Source organism: Nomascus leucogenys, chromosome 3 (assembly GCF_006542625.1).
Source record: "Nomascus leucogenys isolate Asia chromosome 3, Asia_NLE_v1, whole genome shotgun sequence".
In the NCBI taxonomy this organism is placed as follows: domain Eukaryota; kingdom Metazoa; phylum Chordata; class Mammalia; order Primates; family Hylobatidae; genus Nomascus; species Nomascus leucogenys.
In genome coordinates, this window is record NC_044383.1 from 59,139,892 (window position 1) to 59,164,105 (window position 24,214).

The following is a 24,214-nucleotide window of genomic DNA, read 5'->3' on the forward strand; positions in this document are numbered from 1 at the left end:
TATGATAACTATCTGCATTTTACATTTGTGTAAACCAAGGCACAGAACACTGAAAGTACCTTCCTGAGTCACTTTAATAGTAGATGGCAGAGTAAGGATTTGAATTCAAGCCCTCCAAGTTACAAGCTTTCACTCAACTACCATCCTTCCCTGCCACACTATTTCATTAAAATAGGCCTTTAGGAAACTCTGAAGATTTCCAGTCAGAAACCAACATAGCTTCCATGTGAAACTAGGAGGTGATGTAATAGCTTTGTTAGTGAATCCCTAAAGAGCTACTACTTAAAAAATTATTTCACCAGTACTCACTAGGATTGGGGAATAAGTACCTTCTTCACCATGCTGTGCTGTTTTCTGTGTTAGATTAGAGTGGCTTAGTTTGACCAAATCAGTAGTACCATGGCCTCTTACCCAGGCCCTGTCAAGCATGTTGACTCTGCCATGCCCAGCATATACAAATAAACTCTGATGGGTTTATTTCCCATCAGAGTCTTTTTGGTTCTAAACTTCAGTGTTAGTTGTGCCCACTAAAAAATAATTCATGGATATTTTCAGTATTCAGTTAATTAAACCTCTTTATATTATGTTTGGTTATTAGGATCAGATTTTCCATCCTTGCTCAGCATCCTGATTGTTTCCTTAGAAGATTCAGTTTTCTATGATAGTTTTTTCAGAGTAGAGATTTAAATGAGTTGTTTATAGATTAACTAAAGAACACTTCTTGGAAATGCAGAGTGTTTCACTTTCTTCCATGGAAAATAATGGCCGCTAAATACCTTTTGAGGAATTTTTAAAATTAGACTTTTACTTAAGTTTCATCTTGCAGCAATTATAAGGTATCAGTCAGTATTCAGCAGATTAACAGACCTATTTAACAACCAAGGCATGCTTTTTCATTCTTCTTCCACACCAGAAGAAAATAATTCTAAATTATAGTTGGAAGTAAATGCAGGAAGCTACGGTTCTGTTTACTCGGTAGGAAAGGGTAGATTTGGAAGAAAATCTATCATGGCTGTGAAAGAGCACTTCATGACATATGAGCATTCAGTCTTAGAGCCATGAAAATTATAAAGGAACACTTGCAGGAAACAGTGGCAATTCGGAATAGTAAATAAGCAAAGGAAACGTTCCTCTATATAGCCTTCTTTTCTGCTTTCTATATTTGATTTAAATCTAGTGGAAATGAGGCCTAAATCAATTCTACTAACACATTTGTTTCTCACTTGGATAGTTTTGAAATGCCAGGGCTGGAAAGTACAGGGCTAGGGGGAAAAAAATAGTAGTTAAGTAACAGTTTTCTGTTTTCAATCATCAAACCTTACATTACAGTATTTTCTTTTTCTTCTATACTTACCTATCTCAATGGGTGGTAATGGGATTTGGGGTTGCAAAAAGAGTAATGTCATTGGGAATGACAGAGTAAGGACTTCTTAATATTCTCATCCATAAAAACAATGAGAACACTGGCAAAATTTGTCAAAATCAACTCTTTAAGAACTATGCAAATTAGCTAAAAGTATGCAAGAATCTGGGGAGTTTTTTGTTTGTTTTTTTTTAAAAAAAGGCTAAATCTTGGTAAGAGCAGTATTGTAGTATATCAATTTGCCCTGTTTCCATCCCCTTCTCTCCATTTCCTCCATGGTAGCTTTGAAAACCAACAGCCCTGTAATCATGGTGAAAACCAGCAGCATAGTAGTTACTTAAGGGCAGAACAGGGTTGGAACTCATTCAGAGCTCCATTCTTAGAGAATTGTCATTATGTGATCTGTCTAGCAATTCCCTAGAAAACCCTATTCACAAGGCTTGTCTTTATGTGACCTCATTCACCAGAGCAAACAGTCTCTTCCCTGGGGGCATTTGTCAAAAACAGCTTGTGGTGATTGTTTACCATCACAGCTCCCTGAGGCAGTAACAGTTGTGGCAAACAAGCTAAGCAAAAAACTTCATTCCATAGGGGCATTTGAAAAGCTCTGACATATTTCTGGAAGGTCTTGTGGATGTGTAGGACTGTATGCATGCCCAGGGCTATGTGCTTATTCAAGAAAATCCTTACAAAGCCCTCAGTTTTCCCCTCTTAGTATTGTGAGCCCCTGTGCAATCAAGAAGTGAAAGCTAAGGCAGTTGTAAATTGCCTGGCTGAGTGTTGAAAGCATGCCCAAATGGACACAGAGCATCTTGGCAAAGACTGAGAGACTCTGGTTCCAGGCATTTAAGGAAATCTATGTCCAATATTTAGTTGACCTCTAAGCTAATTGAACACAGACTTCATTGCCCACACTCAGCAAAGAACACAGACTTTACAAAGTTAGTTCAAGAAAGTCACTAAAATGATAATGACAACAATAAAAGAACAACTAACCTTAGAGAATCTGATTTCCAGAGTTGTCACATTATATTATTTCAAATGTCCAGTTTTCAGCAAAAGATTACAAGACATGCAAAGAAACAAGAAAGCATGACCAATACACAAAAAAGAAAGCAGTTGATAGAAACTGTCCCTGAAAATGTCTGGACATTATACTTGCTAGGTAAAAAGTTTAAATCAGATATTTTAAATATATGGAGTCCACTAAAGATAACCATGTCTAAATAGCTAAAGAAAAATAGGAGAATGATGTCTCACAAATAGAGATCAATAAAGAGATAGAAATTATATATTTTTTAAAAAGAACCAAATAGAAATGCTAGAGTTGAAATGTACACTAATAAAAACAAAAAATTCAATAAAGGGGCTCAAAGCAGTTTCAGCAGGCAGAAGAATCAGTGAATTTGAAACATAGGTAAATTGATATGATCCAGTTTGAGGAACAGAAAAAACGACGAAAAATGAACAGGGCCTCATAGTCTTATTATTCACATATACTAATATACATATGAGTCATAGAAAAAGAGAGAAAAAGGGGCAAAAAGAATATTTGAAAAAAAAATGTTAGAACTTCCCAAATTTGTATGAAAAACATTAAACATCGAGGAAGCTCAGTGGTTTCCAAGTAGGATAAACTCAGAGATTCACACCTAGACACATCATAATCAGTTGAAAGCCAAACATGAAGAGAATCTTGAGAGTGACAAAAGAAAAGTGAATATGATTAACAAAGGCTCTTTAATAAGCCTTTGTTTATTAACAAAGGCTGATTTCTTATCAGAAACCACAGAGGCTAGGAGGCAGTGGGATGACAGATTCAAAGTACTGGAAGGAAAAACAAAAAGATCAACCAAGAATTCTGTATCCAGCAAAACTATCCTTCAAAAACAAAGGAGAAATGAAAATATTCCCAATCAACAAACACAATGAAAATTCATTGCTAGCACATGTGCCCTACAAGAAATACTCAAAGGAGTCCTTTAGGCAAAAGTGAAAGGATGCTAGACGGGAACTCTAATTCACATGAACAAATAAGAACACTAGTAAAAGTAACTACATAGATAATTTTGAAAGGCAGTATAAATGTAATCTTTATAGCTCTTTTCTCCTGTTTTGAAAAACAACTACATAAGCCAGTCATCAAAAATCTGGTTTGAGGAGCACAAAATGTATAAAGATATAATTTTTATGACAATAATAGCACAAATGAGGGGCAAAGAATGGGTCTATGTAGGGGCAAAGTTTTTTTATACTGTTGAAATTAAGTTGGTATTAATCTGAACTAAACTGTTGCAAATTGAAATGTTAATTGTAATCCCCATGGCGACCTCTAAGAAAATAACTCAAGTGATAAATGACAAGAGAATTAAAATTGTACACTAGGAAATATTTGTTTAATAATAAAGAAGGCAGTAATAGAGAAATGGAGGAATAAAATGACATTAGTCATGTAGAAAACAAACTTCAAAAAGACAAATGTAAATCAATTTAATGGTAATTACATTAAACATAAGTGGATAAAAAATCCAATCAAAAGGCAGATGGACAGGATGTATAAAAATGATCCAACTATATGCTGTCTACAGGACAAACATGTTAGATTCAAAGACACAAATAAATTGAAAGCAAGAGAATAGAAAAAAGTATATATCATGCTAACAGGAACCAAAAAAAAAAAAAAAAAAGAGCGGGAATGGTTATATGAACACCAGACAAAATAGACTTTAAGACAAACTGTTACTATAGACCAAAAAAAAGTTATAATGAGAAAAGGGTCACTCTGTCAAGAAGATACAACTATAAACATATCTGTGACTTACAACAGAGCCCCAAAATACACAAAGTAAAAATGACAAAACTGAAGGAAAAAATAATTCATCAATAATCATTGCAACTATCAACATCCCACTTTCAGTACTAGACAGAACAACTAGATAGATCAACTGGGATAGAAGACTTGAAAAACACTGTAGGTCAATTAGATCTAACAAACATCTATAGAACACTCCACCCAACAAGAACAGAATACACATTCTTCTCAAAGGCACAGTGGAACATTCTCCAAGATTATAGACCATCTTAGGCCATAAAGCAGGACACAATAAATTTAAAATAACTAAAATTACACAAAGTATGGTCTTGGTTTATACTGGACTGAAATCAGAAATTAATACCAGAAAGGAGTTTGTGAAATTCACAAATATATGGAAATTATACACACAATCCTAAAAAAAAAAAATCAATTTGTTAAGAAATCACAAGGAAAATTGGGAAATATTTTGAGGAGAATGAAAATGGAAAAACAACATATGAAAACCTATGGGGGTACAGCCAGAATAGTGCTTAGCAGGACATTTATAGCTTCACATACCTCCATTAAAAAGAAGAAAGATCTCAAATCAATAACCTAACCTTCTGCCACAAAAAAACTAGAAAAAGAAGAGTAAACTCAAAATAAGCAGAAGGAAGTTATTAGAGAAAAACAGAGAATATAAAAACAATATTAAAAAATCAATAAAAATGTTTTTTAAAAACCAACAAATTGGGAAACCTTTAGTTAGACTGTCAAGAAAAAGGAGAGAAGCCTCACATTACTAAGATCAGGAATGAAAGCAGGAATATTAATACCAACCTTACATAAATTTTATGAGAATACTTTAAAAAATTGTATTGCAACAAATTAGATAACCTATATGACAATGGACAAATTATTGGAATGACTATTAAAACTGACTCAAAAAAATGTAAATAGGCCTATAACAGAGAGATTGAATTAATAATCAACAAAACTTCCCTCAGAGAAAAGCCCATTTTCAGATGGCTTTACTGGTGACTTCTACCAAACATTTAAAGAAGAATTACCAATTCTTCACAAATGCTCCAAAAAATAGAAGGGAACACTTTTGAAGTCATTCTGCCAAGCCAGTGTTACTCTGATACCAAAACCAAAGGCATCACGAAGAAAAAAAAAAACAAAACACAGACCTATATCCCTTTTGAATACAGATGCAAAAATCCTTAAAAAAAATACTAGTAAAGTGAATTGAGCAACATATAAAAAGGATTATACACCATGAGCAGGTAAGATTTATCCCTGGAATATAAGATTATTTCAAATATAAAAGTAAATCAATGCAATACACCATATCAATAGAATAAAGAACAAAAGCCACACAATTATATCAGTAGATGCAGAAAAAGCACCTGACAAAATTCAGCATTCTCTCATGATAAAAACACTAGAGAGAAGATGAATGAACTAGGAATAGGAGGGAACTTCATCTATTTGATAAAGCATATCTATGAAAAATCCACAGCTAACATTTTTAATAGTTGAATGCTGAAAGCTTTTTCCCTAAGATCAAGAATAAGACAAGATGACCCCTCTACCCATTTGTATTCACCATTGCACTATAGCTTATAAAAGGCATCCCGATTGTAAAGGCATTAGTAAAACTATCTCCATTTATGAATGACATGATCTTGTACATAGAAAAATCCTAAGGAACACACACACACAACTATTAATGCTAATAAAATGTGTTCAGCAAGACTGCATTGATACAAAATCAATATATGAAAATCAATTGTATTTATATACACTAGCAATGAACAATCTGAAAATTAAACTAAGAAAATTTCATTCACAATAGTGTCAGAAATAATAAAATGCTTAGTAATAAAGTATGACATACACAGGAAACTATAAAATATCACTGAAATGAAGAACTGAATAAATGGAAAGATATGTTCATGGATCAGAAGATTTAATGTTGCGAAAATGGCAAAATTCCCCCAAATTAATCTACAGATTCAATGCAATCTTTATCAAAATTCTGGCTGCCCTTTTTGTAAAAATTGACAAGGTGTTTATTTCTAAAATTGATATGGAAAGTGATGAACTCAGAAGTTGGGGGATTTATACTTCCCAATTTGAAAACTTCTAACTACAATAATGCCATCACCACATGGAGCGACATGCGCCTTGTAGTCCCAGCTACTCAGGAGGCTGAGGCAGGAGCAACCCTGGAGCCCAGGAGTTTGAGACCAGCCTGGACAACATAGGAAGACGCTGTCTCAACTTAAAGCAAACTACAGTAGTACAGTGTGGTACTGACATAAGGATAGCCATATAGATTAATGAAATAGAACTGTCAGTGTAGAAATAAATCATTTATGGTCAGTTGATTTTTGCCAAAGGTTCCAAGACAGTTCAATGGGAAAAAAGTCTTCTCAAAAATTGGTTCCCAGAGTTATGAATAAGCTAAAACCCCCTTAATCATACCATATGAAAGGACAAGTTTTAATATATGTGAATTATATCTCAGTAAGGAGGGGTGGTGGGCAGGAAAGATGGAAACACACAACATTCCAAAAGGCAGTGTATGCGTTGCTAGGAAGAGGTATGAAAGGAGAGTTGGCCAGCTCAGAATTAGAGGCGGTCCCACACATATCTTTCTCCAGCAAGTTCCATGACTGCACTGTGTGTATATACTTTTTAATTTGAAAGTTGAAATCTTTTTCTTATTGTTTAAAGTGGGGGGAAAGAGAGGCTTTTGAAATTACCTGATAGGTATTGGTAACGCTAAACGTGTGTCAAGAGCCCAATACTCTAGGACAACTACCCAGAATGATTATTACAGAGAAAAAGCTGTTAGTATCTTTCTTGTGGCCAAACTATAAAAGTCTTGTTGCCAAAAGTCATCGTTTGGAAACTGGAACTAGTTCTTATTTGTGACAGTCTTGCTGAGCTTAGATGATGTATAGTTGGAGAAGAGAGAATGTGGCAGTGGGATGAGCCTGTGGAGGTGAGGCTAAATTGATACTTACACAACAGAAGGAACTGAGAAGCACTATTGATACTGTTAGCTGTGGCTGAAGGGAGAAGAGGAGGCTTGCTGTACTTCTTCCTTTCCAATATTTCTGCCTTTTTTTGCGGGGGCGGGAGTCTTATTTAAATGGCCAGGATCTCCAGGACTTTGTTGAATAAAAGTCAAGAGCAGCCATCCTTGCCTCATTCCAATCTTCAGGGATTTAACAGTCTTTCACCATTAAGTATAATGTTGGCATTAGGTATTTTTGTAGATGCCCTTAATAAGTTGAGAAAGTTCACTTCTAGTCTTAGTTTGCTGAGAGGCTTTTATTTCTTCTTTCATTATGACTAGATGTTAGATTTTGTCAAAGCATTTTCTCCAGCTATTGTGATAGTCAGATTTTTTTTTTTAGTCTGCTAATATGGTGAATTACATTGATTGATTTTGAAATTTTAAACAAACATTGCAATCTGGAGATAATCCTCAACTGGTCATGATTTATTGTCTTTTTATTGTTGAATTTGATTTGCTAAAATTTTGAGAATTTTTCTGGGATCATGAGGATTATTAGCCTGTAGTTTTCTTGTAATGTTTTTGTCTGGTTTTGGTATCAGGGCAATGCTGGTCTGACAGAATAACTTGAGAAAGATTTCCTCCTTTTCTAGAAAAATTCATGTAGAATTGCTATCATTTCTTCCTTAAATGCTTGGTAGAACTTACCAGTGAAGCTCTCTGGTCCTGGAGGGTTGTGTGTGTGTGGGAAGATTTTAATTATAAACTTAATTTGTTTGATACAGGGCTATTTCAGATTATCTATTTCTTCATGAGTGAGCGTTGTAGCTTGTCTTTCAAGTAATTTTTCTATTTTGATCTAAGTTGTCAAATTTACTATCATAAAAAGTTGCTTATAATAGTCCCATATTATCATTTTAAGGTTTGTAGAACCTATCTCTTTCATTTCTGAGGCTGGTAATTTATATCTTCGCTTTTTCCTGATAAGCACGGGTAGAGTTTATCAACTTTATTAACTGTTTTTTCCTAAATGACTAGGTTTTTATTTCACTTATCTTCTCAATTGTTTTCTATTTCTACTTTAGTCATTTCTGCTCTTATATCAATTAGTATAGTCCTTTTCTCCGCTTACTTTGGGCTTCATTTGCTTTCTTTTTCTAGTTTATAAGGGTAGGCGCTAGTTCAACCATTGTGGAAGTCAGTGTGGCGATTCCTCAGGGATCTAGAACTAGAAATACCATTTGACCCAGCCATCCCATTACTGGGTATATACCCAAAGGACTATAAATCATGCTGCTATAAAGACACATGCACACGTATGTTTATTGCAGCACTATTCACAATAGCAAAGACTTGGAACCAACCCAAATGTCCAACAACGATAGACTGGATTAAGAAAATGTGGCACATATACACCATGGAATACTATGCAGCCATAAAAAATGATGAGTTCATGTCCTTTGTAGGGACATGGATGAAACTGGAAAACATCATTCTCAGTAAACTATCACAAGGACAAAAAACCAAACACTGCACGTTCTCACTCATAGGTGGGAATTGAACAATGAGAACTCATGGACACAGGAAGGGGAACATCACACTCCGGGGACTGTTGTGCGGTGGGGGAGGGGGGAGGGACAGCGTTAGGAGATATACCTAATGCTAAATGACGAGTTAATGGGTGCAGCAAACCAACATGGCACATGGATACATATGTAACAAACCTGCACATTGTGCACATGTACCCTAAAACCTAAAGTATAATAATAAAAATAATAAAAAAAATAAAGGTAGGCACTTAGGTTATTGAATTCAGACCTTTCTTATCCAGTAAGTGCTTAATGTTTTCTAAAAATGAATTTCCCATCTAAGCATTCCTTTAGATGTACCCTACACATTTTGATATGTCTTATTTTCATTTTCATTCAGTTAACCACTTGATCATTTCCCTTTTGATTTCTTCTTTGGTTTGTATTTTGCTTAGAATTATATTGTTTAGTTTCCAAATATTTGGGATATTTTCCAGATACCTTTGTATTACTGCTATCTATTTTAATTCCACTGTAGTCAGAAAACATATTTTGTACAATTTAAATTATTTTAAATATATTGAGACTGGTTTATGGCCCAGACTATGGTCTGACGATCGTGATAATGTTCCATGTGTACTTTAAAAGACTGTATTCTGCTGTTGTTGGGTGGAGTGTTCTACAAATGTCATTTAGGTGTAGTTGAAAGTGTTATTTAAGTCTTACGTATCTTTCCTGAGTTTTCAGGTTTGTAAATTTTTCAGTTGTCATTTCTTCAAATTTTTTTCCCTGTCTCCCTCATTCATTCACCTTTCACTCTGTTTCTGTGAGTCTGTACAGTGTGTGTGTGTTGGTCTTGCCTTTTCTGTTTCATTTTGGTAGTTTCTATCATTGTGTTCGAGTTAACTTTTATGCTGCAGTGTCTCCTCTGCTGCTAATCCCATCCAATGTATTTTTCATCTCAGACATTGTATTTTTCATCACTGAGGTGACTTGGGCATCAGGCATTTTGAATTTTATGTTGCTAGATACTGGATGAGACAGACATGTATATATACACACAACCATACATAAAAACACATATATATGTAATGTCATACTATATTATAAATACATATGTATTCTTGAGCTTTGTACTGGGACACAACTGAGTTAACTTGGAAACATTTTGATCCTTTCTGGGCTTGCTTTTGAAGTTTGTTAGGCAAAACCATCTCAGCCTTTAGTTTAGGGCTAATCAATTTGACCTTACAACAGGCACAATAACATTCCAAGTTCTCCTCCAGGGGCTCCAGCTGTTACTAGGTAGCTCCACTCTGGCTACTGAGAATGGGAACTAGTCCCCTCCAGTAACTGATTCACCTGCTCCTTGCCAGTGGTTCTGTACCTGGCCTGAGATAGTTGTGTGAGCATTTGCTCTTCATACTCAGTTGAAGACCTGAGAGCCATCTACAGATCAGCAGAGTTCTTCCCTCTCTAGTACTCCACCTGCATATCCTAGTTGTCTTGGCCTCCTCAAATTCTCAGTTGTTTCCTCAATTCAAGGGGACTGCAGAGGTTTCCGGCTTCCCTTCCCTGTGGTGTAGCCTGAAAACATACTTCAGGCAGGAAGCTGGGGCCGTTGTAGGGGTCACATTTCTCTTTTCTCAGAGATCTCTGTCTCATGTGCCTCTTTTCCAATGTCTGGAAACTTTTTCAATCATTTTGTCTGCCTTTTCGTTATTTAAAACAAATGAGGAAAAACCAGTCCCTATTGCAATTTTGTCCAGAAATGGAAATAGCTTGTTGGACTTTTAGTCTTACAGATTTTCTACACAGTAATCAGTAAGCATATATGGAGGTAGGCCCTATCCCTCTGCCTGAGAGGGAATAGTTATTCCTGAGTATCCATAGGGAATTGGTTTCAGGACTGCTACCCATACCAAAATCCATGGACGCTCAAGTCCCTGATATAGTGTTTACATATAACCTAGGCACATCCTCCTGTATACTTTAAATCATCTCTAGATTACTTACCTAATACAATGCAAATGCCATGCAAATGGTTATACTATATAGCTTTAAAACTTGTATTATTTTGACTGGGCGCGGTGGCTCACGCCTGTAATCCCAGCACTTTAGGAGGCCGAGGGGGGCAGATAACTTGAAGTCAGGAGTTCAAGACCAGCCTGGCCAACATAGTGAAACCCTGTCTCTACTAAACATACAAAATTAGCCAGGCGCACGTCTGTAGTCTGAGCTACTTGGGAGGCTGAGGCAGGAGAATCGCTTGAACCCAGGAGGCAGAGGTTGCAGTGAGCTGAGATTGTGCCACTGCACTCCAGCCTGGGCAAAAAGAGTGAAACTCTCCAAAAACAAGCCCTATTATTTCTTGTTGTATTGTCATTTTTGTTTTATTTTCAGATATTTTTAATCTGAGGTTAGTTGAATCTGCAGATGCAGAATCTGCAGATACAGAGGGTGACTTTGTATCCTCCCCACCTAACTCTGCTGAAGAAGTCAGGAAATCCTGCCTTCTCAGTGGACTATCATTTTTATTTGCATTTTTTTTTTACTCAGCTGACGAGGGCAGAAAATCCTACTCCCATGATTTTCGTAAGCATCTCCAAAGTAACCAACATCTTTAAAGATAACGAATCTCACTAAAAAAGGAAAGATACAATACTTGAAGTATAAATACTTGGAATTACCCAAGAAAACAGCTTAGGTTGGGAATCAATGGTTTAGGATTCCTTTTTTTTTTTTTTTTTTTTTTGTGAGACGCAGTCTTGCTCTGTTGCCCAGGCTGGAATGCAGTGGCGCGATCTCGGCTCACTGCAAGCTCCGCCTCCCGGGTTCACGCCATTCTCCTGCCTCAGCCTCTCTGAGTAGCTGGGACTACAGGCGCCCGCCACCACGCCCGGCTAATTTTTTGTATTTTTAGTAGAGACGGGGTTTCACCGTGGTCTCAACCTCCTGACCTCGTGATCCGCCCGCCTCGGCCTCCCAAAGTGCTGGGATTACAAGCGTGAGCCACCGCGCCCGGCCAGGATTCCCTTTACTGTGATTTCAGAGGGGAGAACTCTTTAACTCTGCCCCCAGCTTCACAGCAGGTCAGATTCCCCAAAAATAACCCAGGGGTTGACCTAGTTAACATGCAGTCTCTCCTGCCAGCTGTGACCTGCTTCCTCTCAAGAGATCACTGAGCAAAGGAAATTGCGTTAGCTGATTGAGGGGCATCTGAATTGTGCTCCTCCACCCCTTCGTATTAGAGAACAGAAAAACACTTGGGTACTGTGGAGAGCCACACGCTAACATGTCTCCAGGGTGCTGGCCTTTCAGGTGTGCACCATTCTCCAGTGACACCAGGAAAGGGGGACCTTGCAGCAAAATGATGTATAGCTTCACAACTGGCTGTTAACTTTGTATAAATTGTAGATTTTGCCATGTAATTCTGTGTTTAGAGTTGGAAGGATATTCCTGTGCTAAGGAAAGCAACAAAATAACCTGAATCCTTCAGTAGTCGTGATGATTAATGTGTTAAAGTCTTAGGGGAAAATGAAGGAAATCCGATCCAGGTGGCTCCATATCATTTCCAGAAATGACCTCTGCACAATTTGGATCCCATGTTTTTGAGAGAATGGGGAAATACAACCAGTATCTTGAAGCCATGTGAAGAACATATCAGGAGTTTTAGTGTGACTGAGAAGGGCAGGCTCTCATCTGGATTTTTTTAAAAAAAAAAAAAAAGGATAAAATCTTTTAACACTAAAATCTGATCTGATCTGTTGGAAAGGACAGTTTACATATCAACTTGAACCTTTGGCTTTTGTTGAGGGGTCTGGTGGTTGTCCTAGCTGTGTCTAAGGAAGGCTTCGGACTTGTTACCAGAGTTGCTGTGACATGTAGGTGTCCTGGCTTTGCTACCTGGAATTTTCCCAAACCTTTTAAATCTGTCAATCAGTATTCTTCCAGCCATAAATGGTGGCTGGCATCACCTGCCCCTCACGATCACACTGACAATGGTATTTTTATTTATATATTGTAGTATCTTTTGAACAGTGCTTTGCAGTCAGTGGAGTCTTTCCATACCTCAACTTTTCATCAAACATTGAGTTGAAGTGTTACACTTCTCTTGCAAATAAAGAAATGGGGAAGTTAGAAAATCAAGAAAGGTTAAATGAGTTGGCCAGTGTCCCAGGGGCAGGGACCTAGGCAAAAACAAAAGGCTTCTAATTCCAAATCCAGTATTCCCTGCTAAAATGTGCCACCTCCCTCCCTTTAGGGTTGGTGGAGGTATCGATACTGGGGCTAGTCCTACAGCTAATGCTTTATGATTCTTTGTTCTGCTTCACTCAGCACCTGCTGTACCATGTTATGTTTGTAAGTGGCTTAGTGTTAACTTTTCTCCAAAAGGCAGCAGGGTCTGGAACAGGAGACTGGCCCAGTCTGGCATCTGGAGAGGATGATGGTTGTGGTGTTCTCACAGCTTCTCCATTACCACCTGGTATCATTTAGTATTACTTTGCAAACTGAATCATAAATCAACTCATTTAATGTAGAGAAGGGCAAAAGTTGCTGAGAAATGTTTTGGGGGTTGGTCCTCAGAGCTTCAACTCTGGGAGGGTGCCTGACTTCACAGTATCTCCTTAGTCACTAAGGAAAAAGAGACCCAGGGCTTCAGACCTTCAAAACAATTATTACTTGCTGAGATGGCAAAAACAATTGTAGAGTGCTTCAATGGTTGAGCTTTAAACAGTTTGCTAAACTACAGATTAAATACTAATGATTCTTTTTTCTTTGAGACAGGGCCTCATTCTGTTGCCCGGGCTGGAGTTGCAGTGGCACAGTCATAGCTCACTGCAGCCGCAACCTCAGAGGCTCAGGCAATCCTCCCACCTCAGCCTCCCAAGTAGCTGGGACTACAGGCACGCACCACGTGCCACGACACCCAGCTAATTTTTGTATTTTTTGTAGAGACAGGGTCTCATTATGTTGCCCAGGCTGGTCTTGAACTCCTGGGCTCGTGATCCTTCTGCCTTGGCCTCCCAAAGTGCTGAGATTACAGATGTGAGACACTGTGCCCAGCCAGTAATGATTTTTCGTATGACCAAACCATTGAAGAAAATAATTTACACTTATTTTTGGTAAATGAAATACCAAAAAAAACTATCAGATGATGGCCTGATATCTCCTGCACTGATTTCTGCCCCACATACCCTTTTTAGATTGAACCGAATTAAAATATAAACCAGATGATTAAAAATTAGGTATGATTCATTTTCTAGCTAATTTGCTTTACTTCGTTGCTCCCTCTTCTAAATGCAAAATGAATCCAAGCAGTGCTGAATTTAAGGAAGCATACATAATTATTACAGGGCAGGCAGGAGAGCTGGGCATGTGGTCTCATATCCCACGTGTAGTTAGGTAAGCATGTATGTTTTTCAGCTGCATTTATTTCTTAGTTATTCCCAGAGTGGCAAATGTGGGGGGTTGATGAGCACTGTGAAACAGCAGCTTATAAAATTCACCCTTTATTATCAACAGACTAAACTTCCTATTTTGCATAGATGCTCCTGTGCACACCTTTATTTTACACAGAATGTAAAATATTGTAATGACTGATTTTCCTTTGAGACTGTAATACAGGTAATGTTCCTATTCAACTTTGTAAACCAAGACCTGACACACAGTAGGTATTTTAAAAACTGTCATGATGTGACCAAAATTATACAGAAAAAAGAGAAGTACACCAGTATTTTAAAGTCTCTCTTTTTTTTTGTTTATTTTTCACAAAGGATTTGCTGTAAGTCTTCAAGTCATTTTGTCCAATCCAAAAGCTGTATTTAAGCGTCGTGGATCCCAGCCAGGGATGCAAGAATCTGACTTTCTCAAACAGATAACAACAGTCGAAGAACTGGAACCAAAAGCAAATAACTGCACTAAGGTATTCATTACACTTGTGCTGCCTGACCTCGAGTGTCAGCATGAAGAGTGCGCTACCCAAGCTATTTCCTTCCCCTTTAGGTTCTCGTGTGGCACACTCGGACAGAGAAGGTTAATCTAGCCAACGAGCCAAAGTACCACCTGGACACAGTGAAAATTGAGGTATAAATTGAAGCAGCAACTGGTGCAGTTTGCCCAGCCAGTGGATCCATATGGAAGAGGATGTTTGGAGTTTAGGCTGCAGAGCATTCAGGTATTGTTTGTTTTACTTCAGTACAACAGCCTTTCTTGTCATCTGATGGACATCTGTTTAAATGGAGCTTGTCAGTTAACATAAGCTAATTGGATGGTTGGTACAAAATGTATGTTTTGTCTTCATTTGTTCTGCATGTTTTCTCTACAACTAAATTGGAAGATTTTTGTACAGTGCCGATACTGCAAGATACCACTCTGAGTATATTACATATTTTTTCTTTTTCTCCAATCTGCCCTTACAATTGGTAGACTTGAACAGGTTTTTAAAACAGACAAGTATTTTGTCAGCTAAACGTTCCTGATTCCTGACTTTGCAACACTAAGTAATTTTTGGAAGGTTAGTGGCAGTATACATCATCGGAAATAAAAACCCACAAATGAAAAGGCCTATGGAGTCATCTGTTTAATATAGGGAAATAACATTTTGTCAATACTAGGCACCATAAAATGTAAACACAATTACTGTCATAAACCTGGATATACCTTCAAGGATTGAAAGTGGCTTTTAGTTACCCTGTTTGCATATAGTGCAGAAAAGGTCTTCATGTTAGCACTATGTACATTAAGAAGAGATCCAAATTACAAGAGAGGCAGATAAAATTTGAATTCTTTAAACATTCATTAAACTAAGTTTTGGAGTAATATCCAGGTTTATCTTCCTTTCACTAACCACGTTCCCTGTTAAGCACATCATAACAACAGCACAGTGAAGTGAATGATGAAATAAAAGAATTTTGATACACTAGAAAACAGCGCTCAGTGAGACATTTACATTCTATTTATATGATTAAACATTTGATCATACAGTACCTTCCTACAGGATTACTGGCTAATTTTGGGGTGGGGTTTATACTGTTAGAGGTATTACTAACATGATAACTACTTCCCTTATATGCAAACATTAGAGCTATAATTTTATTGAGAGGAAAACTGATTTTGCAAGTTGAGCAGCTTCTCAAATAATGCAGTATATGAAATCATGGGAAATATGAGCAAAGCTGCCCTTGACATAAAATGGTTTATCAACCTGCTTTTCACCACATCAAATTGAATCAGTACAGACCAACACGGTCAATCAGATCATTCTTAATATGAACAAATGAGTAAAAAGAAAAAAATATGCATATGAATAAACAGGGGAACTAGATGCGTTTCAGCAAGGAATGTCAGGTGGTAGTTCGGGATGAAACTTGTATTGCAGTTTTCATTTCCACAGTTGTGTGCTGAGAGTCTGACCCGATGAGCTTGCAGACCATCCTGCTGTTGTGCTGGGGGGCTGGCCAAAACCTGCAGTAGGGGTTGCACTACTGATACTCATGCCAGCCATTTGCTGATTCATCTGTGAAACATATAAAAGGCTTAGTTCAAGAGGCTTACTTCACTTTTAATTCCTGTTTCTTTAGCCACACAGTTGGTCATTTTTTCATTAATGTGAAAACTAGTCCAAGCACTGGAATAAAAGCAGCGTACCATACAAATATTTCTTAAAGCAAATAGCTACTTTGTTCCCTTCTTTATCTACTTTCTAGATTCAGTTTCCCCAAAGATTAACCACAACTTAAAAAAAATACCAAAGCAATCTTGGGATTTTAATGAGTCCGCTACTCTAACTAACTTTCACCTACACTAGGATATTGTGTTTAACTACTAAGGAGTAAGAAAATTTTAGGAAGTAAAATAGTCTAAAATTATCCTATAAACTTTGTATGATAGCTATTATTCTCTATTAAAATCTTATATACTTCCTAAATATTTTAAAAGTGGTCATAAAGCATTTATTTCTCTTGCTGATCTAACAACATAAACATCTAAAATTTATTTTCATTGTATGCAATAAAGTGTAAGATTACATGTATTTTTCTTCAAGACTGGAGTCAAATATATATATAAGCATCTTAACCCTGTAATTCTCTTACTTCCAAAATTGGTGATAAGAGAAGGAAAGGCAAGATTTACTTTAGAGTGAGTGGGTTTAAAACTTACACTCAGAGTTAGACTGTGTTCTTAATTTAATACATTTGACTTATTTACAGTTTCAAAGACACTAACATAAACTACATCACTAATCAGGCATAAGTGTCTGAAGAAGCAGATCACGTCTTCATACCTACTAAAGGACATTTTAACCACCTTGTCGTTGGCCAGTAGATTGCACTGATGGAGTGCTGGAGAACAGCATCACCCTTCTGCATTATCTGCAAGTAAGAGCCAGTATTAACTCCTTCCTGGTTCATCTAGCACCTTAACCTGAGCTGGGTGTGCTTCAGCATGTTGACCATGTGACTGACACTTAGCACATACAATTTTTTAGATTCCCAGCGGGTAGAGACCAATGTTTTACCTACATTCTTGTAAATGGTGGTAGCAAAATTAACTGGGATATACAGTGATTGTGCTAATGTTAGAAATCACTCTAGACTATTCCCTGAATGCTCTAAAGGTAAAACAAGTGACCAAACAGAAACCAAGATTGCCAAAATGCTGGAGGAACATCAATGGGAAGTGTAAAAGGAAGAAGAGTGGGAGCATGAACCTCTCTAAGAGCCTTTGTCTGTGCAGCTAGAGAACAGTCAGAACACAGCACCTGAAATAGAAATGTTCTATCTTAGCTCTAACTTAGGTAGAAATAGGATTTTATAATATGAGGGGATGTCTGGTTCACACCTTATGGGAATTGAATCTTTTTGTACTCTTTTTAAACATAAAAGTCATTATAGAGTATGTAAAAAGAAAATACAACAACTTTACAAAGGTTTTTGAACAAAAAGAATTTTTAGAGAGCCATGGGGCAGTAATCTTCTGACCTGAAAAATAGCCTTAGAGCCATCATAAAATAGTGCTTTGAGAATATAAGGCTAGATTTTTTTTTCTAATAAAAGATCCTAAAATTCTTAGTTGTCTAGGTGGACTGTAAAAACGTCCCACCAGCAAGCTGGATAAAGCTTAGTGCTAATCTCAGAGGTGGCAGAGAGGGAGTCTCGTGATGCCTAAGATAATTTCTGGCCATTAGCAAACAGATCAGTGGTGTTCACGTTACAGTTACATTACAATTTGAAATGAAAGACGTTTAACCTTTTTTTTACAGAATACTCTAAAATAGGGATAATAACACATCATTTGTCTATCTGATACAACTTCATAATATTTATAGATACTTTTGACCCTATAACATATTATCCCTATTGAATTCTTTCTGCCAGATCACTAGACTTAAAAAAAAAAAAAAAGATTTAGAAAATAAATCTGGTTTGATTTGGGAGAAGCCAGAAAGTAAATGACCCCTACCTGTGAGAGGCTCCACTGGGGCTGCTGAGCTTGCGGCAGGCCAAACTTACTCTGGGGTGCACCCATTTGTCCCACCATTCCTCCTTGGGGGCCAACAACGTTCTGAGGAAGTGGCATCACACCAGTTTGTGCATTTCCCATAAACCCATTGGGCATGGGCATGCCCACCATCATGCTTGGACTCTGTCCCATCACATTTCCTATAAGGCCAGGAGCTGCAGGCACAGGCACGCCCATCGATGGAAAGCCCTGAAATGCAGCTGGTGCTTGTGAGGTAAATGGTATATTTGTAGGTCCCATAAATACACCTGCACCACAAAAAGAAAATGAATGAAGACGGAGCTATCATGTGTAGTTGCACTCGCCTCTATAATCACAGAAAAATTGCCTTTCTGAACTACTCACAGCAAACATTTTAATTCCAGTTTGGCTGCTCCTACTACTCAGACCAACCCACACCTAAACCCTGAGAGCTGGTTGTTTCTAGGATGCAGACAAATCAGTTCGTTATTAACCTGAGTAAATTTAATTAAGAAATGTAAGTCATAGGCAACAGCCACACAAAATATCTTCCACTGTGAAGACCAAACTATGTAGCATGACATCATACACTGTTTTATTGCTGACTTGTACCACTGGTCCCCCAGTACCAAACAGGGAAGTGAGAGCTGACTATATCCCGCTTCAATAGGTGTAGTGGGCTGCCAAACAATTTTAGCTCACATGTGAAATGCAGCTCATTATTTTAAAGGAAATGGTCTGAAAGATTAAAACTCTGTAAACAATAAGCCTTATGCTAATATTTTATGATTACAAAAAAATTCATAGATTTTTTTAATCCATGTGGTAACTAAAGACTGTTCACCTGCAGAGAAAATATACTATACGCAGTCATAAACTTCATGCAAATCAAGTTTCAATAATTCATCAGAGATAATCCGTGTTCTATAAGCTTCTGAAACAACAGTTAGTGATCTATGAACAGCTTGTTAATTCCAAATAAAGTTCTGTGAATCCTGTACATGCCTCTTAATTTTTTAATTCTAATGCTCATTCATTTCGGCTTCATAGTTGTATAAACTGCAACAACAAAAGCACTCACGACATGGAACAATAAAAGATATATAATTGATCTTATTATAATTACAAAGGATGTACTTCTAGTAATGTCACTGAAAGCAGATATCAAAATTCATTACCAGGAGTACTTTGCTGTTGAATGGTTCCTGTGCCATACAGAGATAAGATGGAGTCTTTGGAAAGTTGTTTCTTTGCCACTTCTTCTGATTTTGTAGTTTGCTCAGTGAATAAATCTAGATCCCCAGATGTTACTGTAGACAGGGTTGCAGCTGCTGGTGCAGAGGGTGTCCCCTGAGACAAACACCACAATCAGCTATCAAATTCTGCATAGTAAAGCGCAGCTTATCCATTACTTAAAATCCAAATGTAGAAGGTAAAATGGTGCCATTCAAGAGGATCACTTACAAGCCCATACAAAAACATCTACAGTCAAGACAGTACTTCTTAATTTGAATCTGTTAATGTAGGTAGACTGAAGCATTTTCACAGTAAGTTGCATTTACTACCTAAGGTGACGCCAAGTTTTTGCTCATCAAATCCTGGGGCTCAACAATAGTTACAGACGAGAGGACCACCACTCCATAGCAACCACTGCTTCAAGAAACTGGTATCCTTTGGAATAAAGAACATTTCTACAACTACAACAGACTGTAAGAGGATTTGCAATGGCTACTTAAAAGGTTTTATCTTTTCAAAACCTGAATCATAGGATTTTTATACATCTATCTAATCAGTTTTAACTACAATATTAGACTGCTTCTAATCTATCCAGAAATGAAGGTACAGCAAAACTTTGACCATCCATAGTCTCAACATATCCTCCTGCCCTTCACTTTTGGACAAGGGGGCAAATGAACACAAATACAAATAAACATGTAGATATTTAATATAAAACCAACATTTTCACTTAATCTCATATCTTGCACACAGTATTATACAATCACAACTGCTAACCTTAATCATCTCCGTAGTCATTAAACATTAAATCACACTCACATGTTATATGGACTTGTTTTGAATATGAAAAGAGTTCCAAAGAATTCTATGAAGACTAGTAAAAGCTGGCTGATTCTTCTCAAACTAGAGAATAAGGTGAGTTGCAAGTGGAAATTAAATTCAAACGTTTAATGTCCTCCTAGAACACCATGTAATAAGTTACCATCCAAACACTGTCCTTATAAAGTACACAGAACAGTATTTTGAATCTTATGACTAAGCAGGAATTTTAAGTGACAAAAAGCCACTTAATTTTCCAAAAATTCAAATACGTAAGAAATTAGATATCATGGAATGCTAAAGATCACAATACCCTTGAATAAAATATATCTAAGCTACCAATGAAGCAGCAGATCATAGCGCTGAAAGCATGGGCTGCAGCCTGTCTGCCAGGACTAGAGCCTGCCCCCACGACTTTCTGTGGTACACTCAGACATGTTACTTAACTTCTCCTTTCAGTCTCTCCCCTGTAAACTGGGGATAAGCTTGATCACAAGAAGTGTTTTGCACAATGGTTGGATTAAGTACTTGGTGTTTATTATTAATATTGTTTATAAAACAAAGCAACTACATCACTAAGGGATCTTTTTATCACACTTAGTATCTGTTCAACCTAAAAGTCTGCTGAAAACCCTGGGGTCTATTCCCTGTGGATAAGAGAGAACTATAAGAAAACCCAAAATGTTGGGAAGCTATGATTCCACTCTGATTGTAGAGCAGCCTAATACATACTGTAAACATCATCATATGAAACATCTACCTCAACAAGGACACAGTCTAAAAACAGCCAAAGCAATCAGCAGGACTAGTAAGCACTCAAATGTCCACTTACTTTTTGGTGTTCCATTCACCAGCACTACGACCCCAGGATAAAAGGGGAACAAATTCTGCCTCTCATTTTACACTTCAGGAAGCTGCAGAGCATCTAACTGAAGGCTCTCTGGCCTTCTGGGACCCAAGGGCTTAACCAAGAAAAAACAGGACTCAGCCCTTGTGTATGTCTAGGTACTGTTGGTATATGGGTATGGGTATGGGTATGGGTATGGGTATGGGTATGTATATGTATAGTATATGTATATGTATATGTATAGTATATGTATATTATATGTACATGTATATGTAAGAACAGGAAAGGGGTTTCTCCATGTCAACAATGAAGACTCTGGAACTGTTCCTCTCCAGCCCCCAAAACACAGGCACACTTCTGTCAGCTAAGTATTTCTAACCCCTTTAAGAAAGACTAGACCCCAGACGGGAAGGCAGAGGGTAAAATCAATCTATTTCATATTAATAAGTTAGAAAATATTTTACTAGAATTTGTATATACTCAGAAAATAACACAAGGAGTAAAAGAATACAGGGTTCAGAAGAATTCAAAATCTTGGTGTCCACAACTAGTTTGAGCTCGACTTCATGTATTAAAAACCCAACAAAATGAGTAAATTACATGGTAGCAATATATGCATAAAATCTGTAGTTTCAGCACCATCCCCCATTTTCAAGGCATTATTTTGAAAATATGTCTGGATTTTTTTTTGTTTGTTTGTTTGTTTTTTTCAGATGAAGTCTCACTCTTGTCCCCCAGGCTGGAGTGCAATGGCGTGATCTCGGCTCACTGCAACCTCCGCCTCCCGGGTTCAAGCAATTCTCCTGCCTCAGCCTCCCGAGTAACTGGGATTACAGGCGCACGCCACCAAGCCCAGCTAATTTTTGTATTTTAAGTACAGACAGGGTTTCACCATGTTGGCCAGGCTGGTGTTGAACTCCTGACCTCAGGTGATCCACCCACCTCAGCCTCCCAAAGTCCTGGGATTACAGGCGTGAACCATCATGCCTGGCCAAATACATCTGGATTTTAATCTCTACATGAAGTTTAGACGAAAGATACTACTGTTCACCAAATAGTTTACAGGGCTCAACATAACTGGTACAATCTAACCAGTGCTCAACATAACAGTGTTCCAAAAGAAGTATTAGATATGATTTTAAAAATCATGTCCTACCAGGTACTGCTCAGAATGCCTAAAGTCTGAAGGCCAGCTGCCACCCCTCTTAAAGCCAGAGGCTACACTCCTTGTCATGGCACTACTTGTGCTTAAGAATTAAACGAAGTCTGCATTGTTCTACTTGCTGCTTTAATACAGAACAGAACACGTGAAGTACACTGAAACCTCAGAGATGGGTTCTAACTCTCTTAAGCAGCTGCAAAGCAACTGTCAGACTCCAGTGACAGTGCTCAGTAAGTCTAGCAGGTGTAACAGCCGCACTACAATGCTAGACTAAAAATAAATGGCTTTTCACATTCTGATTGTCAAATGTCCTAAATACTTCTTTCCAAAGACACAATATTAGACAATTTTGTCACAGGTACCCCTATGCCTGTACCAATTTGTAAGGTAATTAATGTTCATTGAAATAACAGTAACAATACTCTCTTTTTTATGTGTGTTACAGGAGGGGAAGAAGGGGCAAAGCCATAAAATAAGCTATTTGCTGAAAATAAACACTACTGCTGCAGACAATTTTGATAAAAATCCATTTAATTATTCCTAAGACATCTACTTGTTCCATTCTAATGGTAACTATATAATGACTATCATAATAACAATAAATATGTGCAACAGAAATATGTTACTAGCCTTATTATAAGACATTGACTTTTTCTTATTAAAACTGTCTATCAGAACAATTCAGATTTGACTCAGTTTTTCTATGGAAAAGGAAATATTTTATCTCAAAAATTATGCTGCACAAACTGGTTGTTTATTTGTAAAGTATAAACTTAAGATAGAATCTTAATGTTGTATGCTTAAGAGTAATTTGTTTCCTGAAAGTTCATATAGTTCACATTACAAAAATTCCATGTAATGTTAAGAAGGCAATTCAAAATTTCTTCACCATTAATACTTTTAAAATATCCCAATCATTATTATTACTGTTCTAGATTTTTTAAAAATCACTTAAAAAAAAAAGCAAGGTAGATTTTAAGGCTAACTTAAAACATAATTTACCTTCATTTTACCTTTATTTTAAAAAGACAATGAGTACTGAATTTGCTAGAACTTCTGCAGTCAATATTTACAAACAGCCACAGTTTTGAAAGCTCTGAAGTAAGTGACCTTGTTGATCTCAGGAAAGTTGAGGTAGTCAGGGTTTTTCCACTTGTTCATTCTAAATACTGTTGTTTCCCTAAAGCAAGGGTTAGAACTTTAAAGACAGTGAATATTTTAGGTTTTGTGGGCTATACGTTCTCTCTTGTTAATCTCCTTTTGTAGCAGGAAAGCAGCCACATACAGTATGTAAACCAGTGGGAGCGGCTGTGTGCCAATAAAACTTTATTTGCAAAAACAAGCTGCTGGCTTAGTTTGCAAAACCCTGGCCTAAAGAACAGGAGACTTTTAAATCAGTTACTGTTCAGAAACAATTCTTCCAAAATTGAAATTTTGAAACTTTTCAAAAAGGAAATAAGCAGTGACCATATAGAACCATATTCTTATCACATACCTGAGCTGGGGGCATGACAGTTGCAGGTAAGGGATTAGAAATCATCGGTCCAAAGATGTCCAGATCATCGTTCAGGGGTGGCACCGCTGTGTTCCCATTGGTCACTGGTGCCACAGCAGGGCCATCTGAAAAGAATATAGATTCTCGTCTTAATGTAGCGTATCTTAAATTACTTGAAACATGGCATTATTTTAAAAATTGATATATGGTTAAAAAAAAAGAACAGTTCAAAAGTTGGTAAAACATTTGTTCTCCTACCCACCCCAGGTCCCCTTTCCCAAAGAAACCATTTCCAGTTTTGTTGATTCCCCCAGAAATATTCTTTATCCACTGGTTTCTAGATATATATCCAAACCTCCTTTTTAACCAATGGTATCATACTATTCACATTATTTTGCACCCTAATTTTTTTTAATAAGATCATAGATTTTTATGGTGCTTCCTATATG

At 37.2% G+C, this 24,214-nt stretch overlaps 2 protein-coding genes across 5 annotated transcripts in view; one reads left to right on the forward strand and one right to left on the reverse strand.

The window, feature by feature from the left end:
* Nucleotides 1-19,206, forward strand: part of B3GAT2 (beta-1,3-glucuronyltransferase 2) — a 98,513-nt gene extending 79,307 nt beyond the window's left edge. Inside the window, exons 3-4 of the mRNA XM_003271096.3 lie at nucleotides 14,498-14,646; nucleotides 14,727-19,206. Coding sequence (XP_003271144.1) covers nucleotides 14,498-14,646; nucleotides 14,727-14,813 — 236 coding nt within the window. The 3' untranslated portion in view covers nucleotides 14,814-19,206. The remainder of the gene's footprint in view (nucleotides 1-14,497; nucleotides 14,647-14,726) is intronic.
* SMAP1 (small ArfGAP 1) overlaps nucleotides 14,458-24,214 on the reverse strand; it is a 198,770-nt gene continuing 189,013 nt past the window's right edge. For 3 of the 4 annotated variants that reach the window (XM_030809387.1, XM_030809388.1, XM_030809389.1), the window contains 4 exons: nucleotides 23,766-23,890; nucleotides 19,385-19,556; nucleotides 18,186-18,493; nucleotides 14,458-16,239 (listed from right to left, as the gene is read on the reverse strand). In XM_030809387.1, coding sequence (XP_030665247.1) covers nucleotides 16,105-16,239; nucleotides 18,186-18,493; nucleotides 19,385-19,556; nucleotides 23,766-23,890 — 740 coding nt within the window. In that variant the 3' untranslated portion in view covers nucleotides 14,458-16,104. Of the gene's footprint in view, nucleotides 16,240-17,007; nucleotides 17,096-18,185; nucleotides 18,494-19,384; nucleotides 19,557-23,765; nucleotides 23,891-24,214 lie in introns of all 4 variants that reach the window. The other variant, XM_030809391.1, reaches the window with a different exon arrangement.